This window comes from Mya arenaria, chromosome 13, assembly GCF_026914265.1.
Source record: "Mya arenaria isolate MELC-2E11 chromosome 13, ASM2691426v1".
NCBI classification, from domain to species: domain Eukaryota; kingdom Metazoa; phylum Mollusca; class Bivalvia; order Myida; family Myidae; genus Mya; species Mya arenaria.
Window position 1 is genome coordinate 18,250,966 of NC_069134.1, and position 20,965 is coordinate 18,271,930.

The 20,965-nt window shown below is 37.2% G+C and overlaps 3 protein-coding genes across 3 annotated transcripts in view; 1 reads left to right on the top strand and 2 right to left on the bottom strand.

Annotated features, from left to right (window-relative positions):
• The window catches only part of LOC128213373 (peroxisomal biogenesis factor 3-like), a 246,858-nt gene that overhangs the window by 214,472 nt on the left and 11,421 nt on the right, over positions 1–20,965 (top strand). The gene's annotated exons all lie outside the window — the stretch shown is intronic.
• Positions 432–3,412, bottom strand: LOC128213375 (uncharacterized). Its single transcript, XM_052919023.1, has 2 exons — positions 3,099–3,412; positions 432–2,279 (listed from the first exon to the last, which is right to left on the bottom strand). Exons 1-2 carry the CDS (start codon positions 3,272–3,274, stop codon positions 1,376–1,378), a joined length of 1,080 nt encoding a protein of 359 aa, XP_052774983.1. The 5' UTR covers positions 3,275–3,412; the 3' UTR covers positions 432–1,375.
• On the bottom strand, positions 10,028–20,791 carry LOC128213376 (small glutamine-rich tetratricopeptide repeat-containing protein beta-like). The gene is made up of 12 exons (XM_052919024.1): positions 20,715–20,791; positions 19,813–19,944; positions 18,759–18,877; positions 18,199–18,280; positions 17,468–17,567; positions 17,143–17,247; positions 15,402–15,540; positions 13,825–13,902; positions 13,446–13,483; positions 12,752–12,823; positions 12,021–12,160; positions 10,028–11,200 (listed from the first exon to the last, which is right to left on the bottom strand). The coding sequence occupies exons 2-12, from the start codon at positions 19,910–19,912 to the stop codon at positions 11,187–11,189; spliced, it is 987 nt and encodes a 328-aa protein (XP_052774984.1). The 5' UTR covers positions 19,913–19,944; positions 20,715–20,791; the 3' UTR covers positions 10,028–11,186.

Below are 20,965 nucleotides of genomic sequence, written 5' to 3' on the forward strand. Positions count from 1 at the left end.
ATTTCGTTAGGAGTTATCAGTCAACATGAGCGAGTTGCAGGCAAAAGAAAATCAAAGCACTGATAGTGCTTAATGGCTTGAGCGATGATTCCTTTAACATGTGATATCCCTGATAGCATAACACTCTATACGATTCCCTTTTAAGCAAAATATCACATCACTGTTGCCATCACAGCAGCAGCAACAGCAGCATCACCATCACTACCATCATCATCATCATTACCACCATCATCACCATCATCATGATCATCATCACCACCACCACCACCACCACCACCATCATCATCACCACCATCATCACTACCATCACCTTAATTATTTTCTTTATGTTCATTTTCATCATTCAATTTACATCAGATTTAATTTGAATTTCATATTCAATTTTTGTTGGCAATATTGGCAATAGAAAAGTCAGAGCAAAGAACTGAAATATATTATTATATTCAATGAGATGTACCCAAGTACAAAGATTCCAACAATACCGAATACAAATTGACGCAAACATATTAATTCATTAAATAAAAAAATAAAAAAGGTATATGACTGTGAACAATCGCATCAATGGTAACAGAACACATAAGCATACTAAGTATTGTAAATGTTTTTTTCGACAAACGTCTTACAGTGATTTAATTTTTAATTAACAATACAAATTGATTTGTTGTGTTCCATTACATAGCTTATTACGAATAATTAACATATTTAGACCGTTTATCCGTGACAATGCTATATGCAAATAAGTATCATTAAAATGCTAACATAAACATAATACTTACATACGCAAGGGTGGAGAATGTTTCAACATGTACAAAAATAAATAGCAATGCAGAGGAAAATGACCCAGCTTTTTATTCTAAGAAGATAAAGTATGAACGCATTGAATGAAATTTGTACTGTATATCTGGATTCCCTCCCCTGTAATATGTTGTTCTTCGTTTTAATATAATTATTATGGAATATAGTTCCATTGAGAAAACATATAGTTTTCGAGTTCATTGGAATTTTCCATTTCACATCAGTATTTCAAAAGTTTGTTGACTGTTAAAATACCCAAACTTTAAAACATTCTAACTTCTGAATAAACATGAACATAATTTGTAAACCAAATATAATTGTATGTTTCATAAACTGATTCGTATTTAAATCTGGTACTCTCGAGTATAATTTTCAACTCCACAAAGTCATGGACTTAAATTGTGTGGTCAGTGTGGTCAATATATATAAGTCATGGACTTAAATTGTGTTGTCAATTACAAAAGTCTTGAGGTAAAGCTCAAGCCTAATCATTTGCGTAACAGAGCCGAGACATACTAGCCAGATACCGCTAAACATACTCAATTCGGTGTGGCCTTATGTCACATGTATAGGTTAGTATTCACAATTGAACCAAAAGCACCGTGTCGCCGGTCTGTGCAACCACCAGTTTGTTTAACCGCTCGTCTATCCAGACCGCATTGGGCCCAACAACGCCGTCGGCTTCACCAGCGAGTGTCGTCAACTCCCCACCAGTTTCCGGAAACACCTGCACGACGTTCTTAGAGGCAATACCACTCATAAAAACACGGCCATCCATCCCTACAGCGATACCAGAAGCTCCGTAAACCAAATCTTCGTCCAACACAAGTGTGCTTAGTTGTTGGCCTTGGTTGTCCAAAATGACCATTCGATTGTGTTTCCAGTCCGACACATATAATTTGGTTCCGTCCTCAACGAGTTTAAATTTGTTGACTGAAAAGCTGTATGCGCCGGATGGCGAATCTTCGTATATTTTGCCAATAAGTTGATCTTTCAAAACGTACTTGAAAATCGAGTCTCGTGATCCTACGTAAGTGTGTTTGTCAAAGTGTGCAATACCAGAGCAAAAGTGTTCCATTTTTATCTTCTTGCTCAGTTTCAAATGGCCGCCGGTGGTGCTTACAAAATGTACCTCGCCTGGCTTGTCAAGCTCTCCTATTGTAACCGCAACCTCTGTGTTGGCGATTGGAGCGACGCATCTTGGCCAGGACTTGAACTCGTGCCGGGCCAGAACTTTGAAATTTTCACCATAAAGTTTAATATTCTTGTTGCTATAGTCGACGGCTACATATTGACCATTGGCAAGCTGGCAAATGTCCGAGATATTGCATTCTTTGACATCTTTCTTCGACCGTACTTTAAACTTCCGGATGCGGGGTGCGGTGGCATCTACATCACACGACTTTTTGGCTATGTCAGTTTGTTCAACCTCCGCCCATCTGTGGAGAAGGTCCATCCCCAACAACGGGTGGTCCGGCATCAGTCTGAAACGAGTGCCCATACATTCTAAGCCAGGGACCCAATACAATAAAGATCTGAAGGCTTTAGATTGCAAATTTCCAAGTGTAAACTGCGTTTCAATAATACCCCCTTCACATACACGGTATTTATTTACTTACGAGACTTACGGATGACCACTTCGTAGTAAATCACAAGCAACCGTAACTAACTGGCTGGTATCTGTAAATAACTCGCAACAACTCACAGACACTCTTTATGGTCCGTGAAGGGAGAGACAATTTTTGACATGTCAGAAATCTTCTTAATACGATTGTCCACGGATTGTTTTCCGCAAATTACTCTAAACAACCCGTAAGTATTGTAAACAGCTCGCAAGAATCCGTAAATGACTTGTTATAATTATTAACCAACATTACAGTCATTTCAAGGGAATGTACTCCTGGTCAGGAGTACAGTCCCTCTTAAATGTACATAGTAAAAACTAATCATGCATGTGAAGTGGGTATTAAAATATCGCAAAAGGATTGATCTTATAGCGTATGCCCTTATATTTTTAACGGGTGTACCTGAGCACTCTGAGGCAGTGTAAGGTTTATGGCTAAGATATCTTATTGAAATTAGACCCAGGAATCTCAATATTCCTACATAGAAGAGATTATCGTCCTAAATACGATTGATAAAATTGTTGAAACGACCCTCAGATTCTCTATACAGAAAATCATGCTGTCCAAAATTATTCGCGAGGGAGGTTGGAGCATACTGAAAGTCCGAATGTTATTTCTATATTAAAAATCTTCTTCAGCCTGGTGTCGACACAGACGAATGATCATGCTGCAACTTACGTGCTGTGTGCCTGCGAGCACGACTGGCAGTAGTTTTTCACACACGACGTACACTGAACTTCCGCTGAGTCTGCACGACCCTCCTCAGCGCACCTGCTGCACAGGAACCCCGTTCCATCCACATCCGGATGTGAAGATCCACTCTCGGTTTGTAAACTTGTAGATCCTTCTGCCATATCCACTTTAAAGTCGATGTGATTTATAAGAAAAACAATTCTTCAGTCTCAAATATTCTACACTTTTTCTAATGGTCAAGTACATAGTATAAGCCGTTAAGGTATATGAATGAACGATTTGTTTACTCTTTAAACCGTAATGAGACAATTTTACCTCTATACATGTATGTAAATTCAATACTTTGCACTGTATATGGATTTTCGATCACGTATTGAACAGTATAAACAGGTCTGCCATAAATATTCTGCTCAAGGCGAATCTCTATCTTTACAATGGACTTCATGAAAATGCATGTACATCAGTCCTTTACTGTTTAATGATCGAGTTCTGAGAGGATGTTTTTATATAAAGGCAGCAGCGATTCCTGAACATACCTTAGAAACACTTTACCGATCCGTGTAGATTTGACGGTGGCAGGGTACTGTCGATTTTGTTAGGAAACAAATACGAGAATTTGGTAAAAACTTAAATGCTATTTTGAGATGATATTATTCATTCGTATTGGTTTCGTTAAGTTATATTCAGCAAAACAATAATTATGGCTTCAAAAGTACATAAGTAGACTCATTTCATTTATCAAAAGGGCCTAAACTCTGATGGTACTGATTCAAGGCAGACAACAAATGCGATTGAACAAGCACTACTGATGTACACACGTCAATTGCTCCCATATTTTTCATTTATTACAGAGCAATAAATCTTTTATAACAGACCCAATTCATACAAATATTGCGCTAAAGATATACATGTACATATTTCTTACATAAAATGTATATAGCTTTAATGTGATTGCGCCATGCGCAGGATTTCTTATATCCTTAAGTTACAGAGTAATAGCCTAGGATGGAAACATTTAGGTTGTTATTCATTATTTAAAGGGCAATAACTCATGTTAGTCTAATCTGATCAGGGTGAATTTTGCGCGTGAACCTCCGCACTTTGGTTATACACAGTTCACAGTTTCAGAAAGTTTCCTGTCTATTAGTAACCTAGAGGTGCACCCAGACTGGCACATGTACGCTTGCCCATGCTGGTAATATTTCTGTTACAAGCCCAAACCAGATGAATTTTGCGCGTGCATCAGCCCACCACGGGGAACCTGACCGACCCGGACACTGCAAGGATTGACAGATTGAGAGCTCTTTCTTGATTCGGTGGGTGGTGGTGCTGGTTAGGCGTAAACAAATGTTTGTTTCCACTAACCCGACCAACCCTATATATTTTCATTCCGACCCTACACTTTTTAAACATTTTTAAGAGAACATATGAAAATGTCCCCATTTAGATTTAAAGTTTTAAACCTTTCTACAATAAGGAATATTCTGATACAGGTCGGTTTGGTACAGAATCCCAGTGATCAAAACAATAGAAAACAAGTTTTGCCAACCAGCCAACCCTTTTTCTTTGGAGATGTAAATGGAAAGAAAGAACTTTTGATTTGCCACAATTTTCAATAATTTATTTCCAATAGAAATAACAATGACTACTTCCAACGGACGGACAATACCAAATCCATATATACATGTACCTCCATCGCAAACATCGGCGGGGACTAATAAAAAAAGAACAGCAAAATATTCCAAGCTTCGCAAACTTCCTCTGCGGTTTAAAATATGTGCATTCACATCCACATGTTAGTGTGTTGGCAATATTTCAACGGTGTGCGAAAAAAAGATAATGAGAAAAAAAGGGTAAAGTAAGAAAAAGTATATCTCAAAAAAACTGTAAAATATCTGTAGCAGTTGAAATAAATATAAAGAAACGTTACACCCAGTTACTTTTCGACCATTAGATCCCCTGACCTGTCCAGCTTCCGCGGCGTTACCTGGGGATGAGTCTCCGCCGGCATGGCTAACACTAATATGTTTTACTTCAACTGGACAAAGGTGACCTTATATCATGCAATAACTGGAGGTCAAACAACTGGGGTATAAGGTCCATAGAAGGTGATCTTGGATCATATAATGACTGGAGGTCAAACAACTCGTATCTGGGGTATATGGTCCATAGAAGGTGATCTTGGATCATATAATGAATGGAGGCCAAACAACTCGTATCTGGGGTATATGGTCCATAGAAGGTGATCTTGGATCATATAATGACTGGAGGCCATACAACTCATATCTGGGGTATATGGTCCATAGAAGGTGATCTTGGATCATATAATAACTGGAGGCCAAACAACTCATATCTGGGGTATAAGGTCCATAGAAGGTGATCTTGGATCATATAATAACTGGAGGTCAAACAACTCGTATCTGGGGTATATGGTCCATAGAAGGTGATCTTGGATCATATAATAACTGGAGGCCAAACAACTCATATCTGGGGTATTTGATCCATAGAAGGTGATCTTGGATCATATAATGACTGGAGATCAAACAACTCATATCTTGGGTATTTGATCCATAGAAGGTGATCTTGGATCATATAATGACTGGAGGTCAAACAACTCATATCTGGGGTATAAGGTCCATAGAAGGTGATCTTGGATCATATAATAACTGGAGGTCAAACAACTCGTATCTGGGGTATAAGGTCCATAGAAGGTGATCTTGGATCATATAATAACTGGAGGTCAAACAACTCGTATCTGGGGTATAAGGTCCATAGAAGGTGATCTTGGATCATATAATAACTGGAGGCCAAACAACTCATATTTGGGGTATATGGTCCATAGAAGGTGATCTTGGATCATATAATAACTGGAGGTCAAACAACTCGTATCTGGGGTATAAGGTCCATAGAAGGTGATCTTGGATCATATAATGACTGGAGGCCAAACAACTCATATCTTGGGTATTTGATCCATAGAAGGTGATCTTGGATCATATAATGACTGGAGGTCAAACAACTCATATCTGGGGTATATGGTCCATAGGTGATCTTGGATCATATAATAACTGGATGCCAAACAACTCATATCTGGGGTATAAGGTCCATAGAAGGTGATCTTCGATCATATAATGACTGGAGGCCAAACAACTCGTATCTGGGGTATATGGTCCATAGAAGGTGATCTTGGATCATATAATGACTGGACGCCAAACAACTCATATCTGGGGTATATGGTCCATAGAAGGTGATCTTGGATCAAATAATAACTGGAGGCCAAACAACTCATATCTGGGGTATATGGTCCATAGAAGGTGATCTTGGATCATATAATAACTGGAGGTCAAACAACTCATATCTGGGGTATATGGTCCATTAAGGTGATCTTGGATCATATAATGACTGGAGGTCAAACATCTCGTATTTGGAGTATATGGTCCATAGAAGGTGATCTTGGATCATATAATAACTGGAGGTCAAACAACTCGTATCTGGGGTATAAGGTCCATAGAAGGTGATCTTGGATCATATAATAACTGGAGGCCAAACAACTCATATCTTGGGTATTTGATCCATAGAAGGTGATCTTCGATCATATAATGACTGGAGGCCAAACAACTCGTATCTGGGGTATATGGTCCATAGAAGGTGATCTTGGATCAAATAATACCTGGAGGCCAAACAACTCATATCTGGGGTATATGGTCCATAGAAGGTGATCTTGGATCATATCATAACTGGAGGTCAAACAACTCATATCTGGGGTATAAGGTCCATAGAAGTTGATCTTCGATCATATAATAACTGGAGGTCAAACAACTCGTATCTGGGATATAAGGTCCATAGAAGGTGATCTTGGATCATATAACAACTCATATCTGGGGTATATGGTCCATAGAAGGTGATCTTCGATCATATAATAACTGGATGCCAAACAACTCGTATCTGGAATATAAGGTCCATAGAAGGTGATCTTGGATCATATAACAACTCATATCTGGGGTATAAGGTCCATAGAAGGTGATCTTGGATCATATAACAACTCGTATCTGGGGTATATGGTCCATAGAAGGTGATCTTCGATCATATAATAACTGGATGCCAAACAACTCGTATCTGGGATATAAGGTCCATAGTAGGTGATCTTGGATCATATAACAACTCATATCTGGGGTATAAGGTCCATAGAAGGTGATCTTGGATCATATAATAACTGGAGGCCAAACAACTCATATCTGGGGTATATGGTCCATAGAAGGTGATCTTGGATCATATAATAACTGGAGGTCAAACAACTCATATCTGGGGTATATGGTCCATAGAAGGTGATCTTGGATCATATAATAACTGGAGGTCAAACAACTCATATCTGGGGTATATGGTCCATAGAAGGTGATCTTGGATCATATAATAACTGGAGGTCAAACAACTCATATCTGGGGTATATGGTCCATAGAAGGTGATCTTGGATCATATAATAACTGGAGGTCAAACAACTCATATCTGGGGTATATGGTCAATAGAAGGTGATCTTCGATCATATAATAACTGGAGGCCAAACAACTCATATCTGGGATATAAGGTCCATAGAAGGTGATCTTCGATCATATAATAACTGGAGGCCAAACAACTCGTATCTGGGATATAAGGTCCATAGTAGGTGATCTTGGATCATATAACAACTCATATCTGGGGTATAAGGTCCATAGAAGGTGATCTTGGATCATATAATGACTGGAGGCCAAACAACTCATATCTGGGGTATATGGTCCATAGAAGGTGATCTTCGATCATATAATAACTGGAGGTCAAACAACTCATATCTGGGGTATAAGGTCCATAGAAGGTGATCTTGGATCATATAATAACTGGAGGTCAAACAACTCGTATCTGGGGTATATGGTCCATAGAAGGTGATCTTGGATCATATAATAACTGGAGGTCAAACAACTCGTATCTGGGGTATATGGTCCATAGAAGGTGATCTTCGATCATATAATAACTGGATGCCAAACAACTCATATCTGGGGTATAAGGTCCATAGAAGGTGATCTTGGATCATATAATGACTGGAGGCCAAACAACTCATATCTGGGGTATATGGTCCATAGAAGGTGATCTTCGATCATATAATAACTGGAGGTCAAACAACTCATATCTGGGGTATATGGTCCATAGAAGGTGATCTTCGATCATATAATAACTGGAGGCCAAACAACTCATATCTGGGGTATATGGTCCATAGAAGGTGATCTTGGATCATATAATAACTGGAGGTCAAACAACTCATATCTGGGGTATATGGTCCATAGAAGGTGATCTTCGATCATATAATAACTGGAGGCCAAACAACTCATATCTGGGGTATATGGTCCATAGAAGGTGATCTTCGATCATATAATAACTGGAGGTCAAACAACTCATATCTGGGGTATATGGTCCATAGAAGGTGATCTTCGATCATATAATAACTGGAGGCCAAACAACTCATATCTGGGGTATAAGGTCCATAGAAGGTGATCTTGGATCATATAATAACTGGAGGTCAAACAACTCGTATCTGGGGTATAATGTCCATAGAAGGTGATCTTCGATCATATAATAACTGGATGCCAAACAACTCGTATCTGGGATATAAGGTCCATAGTAGGTGATCTTGGATCATATAATGACTGGAGGCCAAACAACTCATATCTGGGGTATATGGTCCATAGAAGGTGATCTTGGATCATATAATAACTGGAGGCCAAACAACTCGTATCTGGGATATAAGGTCCATAGTAGGTGATCTTGGATCATATAACAACTCATATCTGGGGTATAAGGTCCATAGAAGGTGATCTTGGATCATATAATGACTGGAGGCCAAACAACTCATATCTGGGGTATATGGTCCATAGAAGGTGATCTTGGATCATATAATAACTGGAGGCCATACAACTCATATCTGGGGTATATGGTCCATAGAAGGTGATCTTGGATCATATAATAACTGGAGGTCAAACAACTCGTATCTGGGGTATAAGGTCCATAGAAGGTGATCTTGGATCATATAATAACTGGAGGCCATACAACTCATATCTGGGGTATAAGGTCCATAGAAGGTGATCTTCGATCATATAATAACTGGAGGCCAAACAACTCGTATCTGGGATATAAGGTCCATAGTAGGTGATCTTGGATCATATAACAACTCATATCTGGGGTATATGGTCCATAGGTGATCTTGGATCATATAATGACTGGAGGCCAAACAACTCATATCTGGGGTATATGGTCCATAGAAGGTGATCTTCGATCATATAATAACTGGAGGTCAAACAACTCAGATCTGGGGTATATGGTCCATAGAAGGTGATCTTGGATCATATAATGACTGGATGCCAAACAACTCATATCTGGGGTATATGGTCCATAGAAGGCGATCTTGGGTCATATAATGACTGGAGGCCATACCAATCATAACTGGGGTAAAAGGTCTCTTGTAGGTGATCTTGGGTTAAATAATAACTTGAGGCCATACCAATCATAACTGGGCGCAAAGATCGCCGGAAGGTGATCTTGGATCATGCAATGACTGGAGACCCAATAACAAAAAAAGGTATAAACAACCACTAAAGTCATAATTTAATTTACTGAATTTACTAAATGCATGAATTTACAAGCTATGAACACTTAAATACTGAAAACTAACATATCACCATTTACAATTGATTGTGATGATAAATTCCAAGTTTGTATAAATTATAATCTTTATTGGTAGGTATTTCAGTTACCTGTTCATTATATACAAATATATTTCAAACTCTCACCATCTCTTACCTACAATTGACAACAGACATGTTACTCAAGATGGGGAATATATAGATCCACGTTAAGTTTTCTGAGGCAAAGGAAGTAATATTGTACAAGCATGTACTCGTAGATTACTTTAATATGCAAAAATAGAGCATGTAATGTGCAATTTTACAGCTTTTTAGCATAACAGTTTAGAATCAAATGTACAACACCATCCAAGAGACTATTAAACTTATAAATCAATCTGTTTATTCACTTATTGACATTTAACAGCACAAATACATAGACACTAATACAATATGTATATTAACTAGTGCTACTACCATTTGTAAATATGGACATTCTTACACAGTGAACATGAGGATTTTTAATAAGTATAGTTCAAGGAACTCATTCACAGATTGTTTGATGGCAGAAACTTTTTTTATTTGGTTGAAATTGAATTATTTTATTAACATTAATGAAGTTACACCAAATAGCAGCTTGCAGATATAAAGTTTTGTAAATACAAGCCTAAAATCAAACAATTTGCATGTTTCAGAGAAAAAAGCATCATGTCACATTTAAAAAAAAAATAGCTCTTATTTGAATTTTGATTATGATATATCTTTGAATCAAGCATTTTGTTCACATTTCACACCAAATTTATTTTGTCATTGTCTGTCATGATTGAGTCCCTTTTACAATCTATTTTGGCAAGGAATCAAGCAGAACTCGGAGGAGACTGGAAGAAGTCTCACGGAAATGTCAAACTTTTTTTTTTATTTAACTGTACGGAGTTTTTATTTTTACCCATTATAGAAAATGATAACAGACAGATGGCCTAGACCTGTCGATTTTTTTTTCAGCCAAATAGATCCAGGTTCATCTAACTATTTTTAATGCAAATGTCCAGAAGAACGATTTAAAAATTAAATCTGAACTTTACCTTCCCTGGATTGAACAGTAAAGTATTCGTAGTGTCAAAAATTATCCTTGTATTCAAAGTCAAGCTTGATCCCTACTTTCATTAGATGGCATTAAAAGCATCGTCTAGAATATTTTAATGACAAAAAATCACAGGTGTACTTTCCCAGTAAACATACACATAAACAACTAACAAATCGAGCACAATAGTTCTCCACAACAATTAATCTTTAAAAACAAAGGATCACTTGATAAGTTCAGCATTGATAACAAAACAACAGCTGTATGGTTGGTCCTATGGCTGGAGGGTTGGTCACCAGGTATATGAAGAGTTGTTGTGCTTGGTGATAGATTGTTCCATCCCCCGTAACATCATGCTTGACCATCTGAAATTAACAAGCAAAACATGATCTCTTGAACTGCTCACACATGTCTGTATATGTGTAAATGTGTACATCTGTTTAACAAGTGAACAAATAAATGTAGGAAAAAAACTTACAAAAACCTTACGATCTCAAGGGGGGGGGGGGGTTATCATGATTAAATACCAGTTTGTATTTAAATGATTTGTCTGATTGCGAGGAAGTAAACGAGCTGTTTCATGTACGTGTCCAAGTCGTTTTGCTAGTTGGTCAAGAGGCATCATTCAACAATTGTTAAAGGTAGATCATTGGCCCTTGATACATATAAAATAACCATACTGCCTTTGCTAAAATGTGTACACTCAGTTCCATTTGAATACCTTCAACAATTATTTTAGAATTGCATCACTAAACTGATCTCACAACAAGGCTTGAATATACTGGGATTTATTCTTAAAAAACAATACAACAACAGACAACATAACAAAAGCACATGGAGCAAATTATTAATGCTCACCAGTTGTTTATCAGTTGAAAAAGTGGAAAAACTCAACAATTTTTATGCCGCATGCTTTACTTGTCTTTTGCATTTTCTCATTTGATGAAGGTTAATTGGAAATCTTAAATTATTTTTTTTGAGTTGTGGCCTTAGTTGAAGTTCTTGCACGCAATGGGCAACGAACTAACAACTACATGACTATGACAATACCTTATTTTCTTTCTTTCGAAAATACATAATTTCACACAAACATTCAACACAGGTCAATTTGTAACTTTATAATATACTCATACTTGTTTAATCTCAATCCGAACAATGATTTGCCTTCCCTTCAACTGAACTTACCTGCAGGTGGTGGTGGTTGTTGGTCGTTGTTGGGGTCCTGGTCATTCCCTGGGGGGTTTGGAGGCCGGCCCATCTGTTCGCGTAGTTGGTTGACTAGTTCAGGGTTCTGGGACTGCATCTGCTGGGCCAGCTGCTGACCCCTGTGGTATAAAGTGTTAGCATTTTGTTTTACAGCTTTGTAAAAGTGGAATGAAATAGGCTATGCATGTTGAGGATCATCATGATGTTTTTATGATAAAAACATTTCCTCTGGCAGTTCATTTCAAAACCTGAAAATTACCATAATCTTACTTTATATTTGTAGGAGCATAAGTGAAACTTGATGATTTAGTTGTGTGTGTATTCATGAACAACTGCGTAAATGTATGTATATGCATGAACATGCATTTATTCTATTCTATTTATAACTTTGGAACAAAGTTATTTTATCTACATTTCTATTTATACTTATTTAAATGTCAAGGTTGAACATAACAGAAACAGATGATAAGGAAACCTTATACAATGTAATTGAAGTGCCAGTCATTAGTCATTATATTTATAAGATATATAACAGACCTCTGTTAAAAGCTTAAGTGACAGAAATTTCCCACCTAGGTTAAGTGGTCACCTGTCTTAAGCAGCCTCTTTGACATTTTCTAAAAGATTGCCACTTAATACAGGTTTGACAGTAGAGCACAATGAATCAAATTATTGCAGCAGAAATCTAACATTTATATTAATGAACTTACATCTGCATGATTGAGCTGAAATCTCCACCACTGCCACCACCCTGACCCATACCCTGCATCATGTTTGCCATCCTGAAATAGGGAAATATATGTTTACATTGTATCCGAATGTTCACTGTGTGAGGGACTCCTCAACTCTCCAGAGATAGAAACAATACATATGGTGTAGCACTTCATCTCAGAAAAAAAATCAATATTATGTTCCTTCTGTTCAAGTTTCAATCTCAAATTAAAGTAAAGATGATCAGGGACAGACATGCACATCTTCTAAACATCTCTGATACTACAACGAATACACTTCCCATCTGGTCTAGCACTGTTTAAATGATTTAAACAGTGTTTGACCACATGGCATTATAATGTAGTAAAATTAATGTAATGTCAAAGAAAAAAATAGTCACTGACACACTGCTTCATTTTGAGGCATGACTTTTTTTACTGTTGTAACACGATTATCGAAATGAATATTTACAAATAATTAGCGTAAATATGATCATTAAATATATTTTAGGGATGGCATCCATCTGTGTATGAAAACATTTGGTCTGTGCAATGTCTTTCATGAAGCCTTCAGACTTGTGCATTAACCAAGTGTTTTCATACACCATCAACCCTAACCTTAAACCTACCATCTTTAAATACCAGATAAAATATACAAATGATAGAGTGATAGGACTGTTCCAAATGAACTTACATATTCTGCATGTCCGGATTTGTCATCATTTGTTGTGCCTGCAAATATAAGCCTTATTCTTTAGACAAGATGATAGTGAACTGATGTCATACACTGGTAAATATTACATTTTTAGCATACCAGGTAATCCTCAAAATAGACCTTAAGCTAAGCATACCTTATTATCATAATTGTTGATTTACCAAGCTGATCATTTTCAACATAAAACAAAACAATAAATTCTTAAGGAAATTCCAAATATCTTTTTTTTAAGATAATGATACCAATTGTGTCTACCAGAAAAGTTAGTCTCAATGTTATAAAAACCTCACAAACTTGCAGGGCAAGTCCCTATTGTAACAGAATAAACATTATGGAAAGCAGGCCAGCAAGGACTCACCATCTGCATCATGCCTGGGTTGTTCAGCAAGTTCCCTATACCCGGCATTCCTCCGCCCAGTCCCATGTTGAACCCGCTCTGAAACACAAAGATAGATTCAATCAGAACCTGTATAAAGAATATTCATGATAAATGTTTTGTTAATTCAACCAGCTAGTGGTCTTGCTTGGGAGTTGTGTGTGATATGGCCTGGTGACTAAATGTCTCAAAATAATTATTTAATTTCTCAACCTCAAACTGAAACATTCATATATATTTATCATAGAAACAAATAAAGGGTATAAAATAACCTGAAAAACTTTGAATACGAGCAGAAACTAGAAGCCCTGCAATGCGACGAAACCAGGTTTTTGTTATGGGCAATCAGAAATTATAGCCAATTAATTTGTTGTATGACTTTATCTTTACTTTTATCAAAAAAGATACGTAACTGAAAATTACTCTAATTAGCTACCTACACCAAGTTTTATCAATATCTATCAATGCTAACTAAAGTTATTGGGAAGACACCATTTTTAAATTTTTAGTAACAGTGACCTTGACCTTAGCCCCACCCCCCTCAAAAGCAATCCCAAGCTAGCTCTGTACATAAGCTACCCACACAGCAAATTTAATCAATATCTATCAATGCTATCAAAAGTTATTTGGCAAAAAACATTTTTCTATTTCAAGTAACAGTGACATTGATCATAGCCCCTCCCCACTCAAAAGCAATCCCAAGCTAGCTCTTCACATGCTACCTACACACCAAGTTTCATCAATATCTGTCAATCCTAACTAAAGTTATTGGGCGGAAACCATTTTTCTATTTTTAGTAATAGTGACCTTGACCGTAGCCCCTCCCCACTCAAAAGCAATTCCAAGCTAGCTCTTCACAAAAGCTACCTACACACTAAGTTTGATCAATATCGGTCAATGCTAACTTATGTTATTGGGCAGAAACCATTTTTCTATTTTTAGTAACAGGCGACCTTGACCTTAGCCCCACCCCCCTCAAAAGCAATCCCAAGCTAGCTCTACACATAAGCTACCTACACACCAAGTTTCATCAATATCGGTCAATGCTAACTAAAGTTATTGGGCAGAAACCATTTTTCTATTTAAAGTAACAGCGACCTTGACCATTTTTTCTATTTTAAGTAATAGTGACCTTGACCTTAGCCCCATCCCCCTCAAAAGCAATCCCAAGCTAGCTCTTCCCATAAGCTACCTACACACCAAGTTTCATCAATATTTATCAATGCTAACTAAAGTTATTGAACAGAAACCAATGTTTGACGCCCGCCAGCCAGCCCGTCCGCCCACCCAACGACAACCTCATTCTAATAACCCGGTTTTCGTTGAAAACCTGGTTAAAAAGAAACAGTACATGCAAAAGTATACCAGTTCTGAAATAGCATTTCTTAAAGATGACTAAACTCTGAAAATCAGATTCTGCTTTGATATGTATCAAAGTAACCTTTCTGTCTCATATAGGTGAGGTAAACATTATGTTCTCACTGGAAGATTTGACATTATTTTAGACCAATTTCATAGTAGACACAGCTTCCTTTATTGCACTAGTATATAAGACTCACATTGGCAGCACTCTCTTGCAATTTTTGTTCAGCAATTTCCAGGTTGTTTTGGTAGCTCTGGTTACCAGGGTCTAATTCAAGGGCTTTCCGATAACACTCGTATGCACTTTCATGGTCATCAAGGGCTGTGTATGCTATTCTGTAAACACATTGTATCTGTTAGTGGTTTAACATATATTGTAGTTTGTGAAGCGATTTAAAACTTGTTAATTGCATTTAGAAGAATTGAATTTAAAGTTTATCACAATGTTTCAGTTAGTATTTTATATGCAAACATGCCTAAATAAAATGATTGGGATTGATAGACTCTAGGTATATTACAGATCGAAGAACACCAAAAGTTTATACTACTACATATAAGGTTCAGAAGCATGCCCAATTTTGCCATAAACTTTGCTGTAACATTGAAGGTTTTGGAACATACACCATCCTACTATAATCCTTGCTGTAACATTGAAGTGCCAGGAACATACCCCATCCTGCCATAAGCCTTGCTGTAACATAAAAGTGCTAGGAACATACCCCATCCTGCCATAAGCCTTGCTGTAACATTAAAGTGCCAGGAACATACCCCATCCTACCATAAGCATTGCTGTGACAATGAAGTGCCAGGAACATACCCCATCCTACCATAAGCCTTGCTGTAACATTAAAGTGCCAGGAACATACCCCATCCTACCATAGGCATTGCTGTGACAATGAAGTGCCAGGAACACCCCATCCTGCCATAAGCCTTGCTGTAACAACATAACCCATCCTACCATAAGCCTTGCTGTGGCATTAAAGTGCCAGGAACATACCCCATCCTACCATAAGCCTTGCTGTAACATTAAAGTGCCAGGAACATACCCCATCCTGCCATAAGCCTTGCTGTGACATTAAAGTGCCTAGAACATACCCCATCATGCCATAAGCCTTGCTGTAAAAACATACCCCATCATGCCATAAGCCTTGCTGTAACAACATAGCCTCATCATGCCATAAGCCTTGCTGTAACAGAAAACCCCATCATGGCATAAGCCTAGCTGTAACAACATACCCCATCATGCCATAAGCCTTGCTGTAACAGCATACCCCATCATGCCATAAGCCTGGCTGTAACAACATTCCCCCTCATGCCATAAGCCTTGCTGTAACAACATACCCCATCCTACCATAAGCCTTGCTGTGACATAAAAGTGCCAGGAACATACCCCATTATGCCATAAGCCTTGCTGTAACATTAAAGTGCCAGGAACATACCCCATCCTACCATAAGCATTGCTGTGACAATGAAGTGCCAGGAACATACCCCATCCTGCCATAAGCCTTGCTGTAACATAACAGTTACAGTGCCAGAAACATACCCCATCATGCCATAAACCTTGCTGTAACAACATACCCCATCATGCCATAACTCAACATAAGCCTGGCTGTAACAACATACCCCATCATGCCATAAGCCTTGCTGTAACAACATACCCCATCATGCCATAAGCCTTGCTGTAACAACATACACCATCCTACCATAAGCCTTGCTGTGACATAAAAGTGCCAGGAACATACCCCATCATGCCATAAGCCTTGCTGTAACATTTAAGTGCCAGGAACATACCCCATCCTGCCATAAGCCTTGTTGTAACATAAACGTGCCAGTAACATACTCCATCTTACTATAAGCATTGCTGTAACATTCAAGTACCAGGAACATACCCAATCCTGCCATAAGCCTTGTTGTAACATTAAAGTGCCAGGAACATACCCCATCCTGCCATAAGCCTTGCTGTAGAGTGGGTCAATCATCAAAGCCTTCTGGCAGTCCTCTATAGCCTGCTTGTGTTTACAGATTTTACTGTATGCAGCTGCCCTAAAAATACAAGAACAATAACATTATCAATTTGTAAAAGTGATGAGCATTTGGTGTGTGAGAGAGGGAGAGAGAGAGAGAGAGGTTATGATTTAACCTTTTAGTAAGTAACTCCAGTAACTCTAGTGAAGTCTTTAAAGAAAATGTATGTGTAAAAACAAATTGTATGATTATAAAGCATATTTTGTTAAAATGAGTCTTATCTTACAAAAACTATTACCTGTTACAATAGTATACAGAGTTTTTGTTGTCCAACTTCAAGGCTTGTGAGTAACATTCAATAGCATCAGAGAACTGCTCTGCCTTCATAAAGTCATTTCCTGAAACCAAACATGGATATAAGTGACTTATAAATGTTTGAATCATGCCTGTATTATTGTACATGTAAATATGTTATATTATAGTATCATTTTAAATGAATAGACAGAATCATTTATTTTTAAGGGACAATTTTCACCCAATCAATTGTCATAAATTATGCTGAGAGTATAATAATAATTGGTACATCATTCAAGGCTAACAAACTGAATAGTGAACTGCAGAGAAAACAGTTTACACATCTATACATTTGATTCATTATAAGCGTTTACACAAATAAACAAGCATTTAGTTATGCACTTAAGACTGGATTTCTTGTGAAGATAACACTAAGGCCATAACCATCCAATAGGGTTTGGCGTACAGATAAAAGAAATTGGTAAATATATTTGTTAAATAAAAAACATACAAGAACAAAAAAGTGATAAATGAATAATGGTAAGTAATGCTATTCCATGTCAATGAGAGAAAAATATCACATACCTAGTCAATAACTGACCAAGCTCAACCAATTTTGAAAAAGATTGTTGGAAAAAAAGTGCTTGATATATATACATTTAAGTATTTAGGAAAAAGCGGAATAACAGCTATCAAAACAGATAAAGGAAGCATTTTACTATACAATTCACCCACCCTGGTTTTTCAGGACCTCTGCCTGCTCCTTTTCTTCAGGACTGGCTTCATGCAACGACAACTCAGAAAACTCTGCATCTGTCTGCAAATCAAACATGTAATGTAATAAACCAAACCTTGCAAGAGGTTTTCAATTTCAGTGCATTAAGTGCTTACGACAAAAATAAAAGTATACCATAAAGTCATACATGTGAACTATAACCTTAAAAACAATGGAATCCAATATAATAATTAAATTATCTTCACTTCGCAGAAGGAAAGAAGGCAAATATGAGTGAAAAAACATTAAAACTGTTATGGATTGCACAAATTGCTATGTGCATCTTTTAGGAATCGAACCCATGTCCTCCCAGTCCGCAGGCGGACACTCTACCACATTGGTATAAAACATAGCTCAATAGCAAGACAGTATAAGAGCAGATTTATATTCAATACCCAGTCACAAAACAATGGCATTTAAATGTATTTTTAGTATGAAAAGGTTTTAGTTAAACAATCAGAGTACAAAGCAGCAATCAATGACTTTATGAACATTATGAAAATGTTAATAAAATGTTTACCTCTATACTAAGCTGAGCGTTGAATAAATCAAGTAGATTTTTCTGCACTTGGTACTTGGCTACAGTTTGTTCATCAGAGGTGTCTATTCCGTATGAAGATTCTAGACACTGTATAGCCACTGTAAATGTTGAACAGAATGTTCATAAAAATTGGAAAATTTTACATTTAAAAGAAAAAGCTTTTATGTTTCCTGCAAAAGAGGAAATTATTAGAATATTTTCCCTTTCAAAGATCTGAAATAGCTGAAATATCAATCTGTGTGAGCATAAATATCTATTGCAATAAATCATGCCAGTCAGCGCTTGAAATTGCACTAGCAAATTTTTGCGAGTGCTTAAAATGCCAACTCGCAAATTCTGAAGTTGTCTCGCATTATTTTTGTTCACCCCTATGTTTTTCATTGGCTTCCCATGATAATGGGCTGCATCTCAACATTGGAAAGATATTAGCCAAATACTGTCGCCTAAAATCTGAACACCAAGAAACAATGTCTACAACAAGCGCTTAGCGTAACACTCTTTGGAAAATGTCATCATTTTATGTGTGTTTACTAGAAAAAGAGAGTTAGAAAACTGAAAGTTGTTATTATTTAAGAGTTTTCACTCCCAAAATTTAAAACTCGACCCGCAAGTTCCAATTTTCACTAGCATTTTGCGAGTGTGCGAGTGCTAAATTTGAGCCCTGCCAGTTTATATTGCATAATATTCTCTGAATGTGATGAAAACCAACTTTTTTTATTTCAATAATCCCGAAAACTTTTAGGATGTTGATTTAACAATTACACCCAATACAGGTAAACAGACCAAGAGAGTAAAGAATCAAGATTTTTCATCCAGATTGGGATAGATATCAATTATTTGGCTACGGGAATGGGTCTGATAGTTGGACCTGTGGAAACTATAGAAAAAGCCTGCATTATGAATTTCATTCTGTTAATACTGTCTGAAATGCATGAAGCTATTTAAGGCTTAAATGCACAGCAGGTAAAGAACATTTTGGGAAGAAAAATAATCATTTCTTTATTTACAGTATGTACATAATGTACATTTCTACCTTCGAGACTTTCAGCTTGCTCCTCCTCTAATGTATTGCTTGTTCTTTGATCCTGTAGGAAACGTATGATTGAAAACACGAGCTTCTTCACATCTGCCATAATGGTACTCACAGTCACTTGATGCTTATCGTCTAAAAAGAGACAATGAAAAGATCTATTATCATTTATTAATTAGGTATATACATGTATATAATTCAGATCTATCATCATGCATTAAGGATAATCTGTGAAAGTACACTGAAACTATTTCAATGGGTCCCTTTGGTTGTGGGACATTTTGTGCATTATTCTGGATGCTGAGCTTAGGTATTGCGGATTCAACTTATAGAGCAAACTAGATTGATCAGAGTACAGCTTGCCTAAACAAGTGCGCTTCATACCAATTCTCATGATTGTCTGGGTTTTTTAAGTAAAAAAGGGGCTTATTACGACAAGTAAACGTTATCAGCAATATTGCTATGCACATCATCTGTGGATTGTTCTGGTAAACTGGAAATGTATACCAAGTTGCACTACATAGGTTGGGTCTGTCAACGTAGTGCAGACTGTGGGTCCGAATGACAAACACTTTCACAGAACTTTCGCAATGTCTGACACAGAGTGCAATTTTCTGAAAGGTTTACATTACTGGTGTCAAAAGTAAAAGTCATGAGTGACGAAATCATCTTTGCACGTGTCTTCCAATCGTCGTGGCCTCGATCCCTACACCGGTCGCACTTTACGCCTGGGGCGAAGGAAATGTGTACGAAAGGGAATCTCATTAAATTTCTTGTCAGCACTTATTTAATAAAATTATATTAAATATAATGAGCAAGCCTTAAGGAGAAAACATTGTTTAAGTATCTTGCTCATAATTATAGTTATATATTACAACAATAACAAAGAAAAAATTAAAACGTACGTGTTCTTTGACTAACGTGCAGTAGGATAAACTCCAAAGTTTCCAAATGCACAACAAGATCCGTCAAGACACCAAAATGAGGCTGCTTTACACCAATTATTCGGATTACACTGCCCATTCCTGCGAGGCAAAGTTAGGACACTTTTTGTTTGAATGTTTTTCGGTTGTTTATTTAAAAAAAATAACAGTGGATTAAATCCTTTTACCATCAAGGTATCCTTGTATCCCACCACCGTCTCTTCAGCTTTCTG

Bases quoted from the DNA above. Each gene is read 5' to 3' on its own strand.
- LOC128213376 (XM_052919024.1), bottom strand. From the start codon at position 19,912: ATGGCAGATGTGAAGAAGCTCGTGTTTTCAATCATACGTTTCCTACAG. The intron at 18,281-18,758 runs GTAAACATTTTA...TTTGATTTGCAG, and splicing joins ACGCTCAGCTTAGTATAGAG to ACAGATGCAGAGTTTTCTGA. The intron at 17,248-17,467 runs GTAATAGTTTTT...TTGTATTTTTAG, and splicing joins TCTGTATACTATTGTAACAG to GGCAGCTGCATACAGTAAAA.
- LOC128213375 (XM_052919023.1), bottom strand. From the start codon at position 3,274: ATGGCAGAAGGATCTACAAGTTTACAAACCGAGAGTGGATCTTCACAT. The intron at 2,280-3,098 runs GTAAGTTGCAGC...CACTCGTTTCAG, and splicing joins TGCTCGCAGGCACACAGCAC to ACTGATGCCGGACCACCCGT.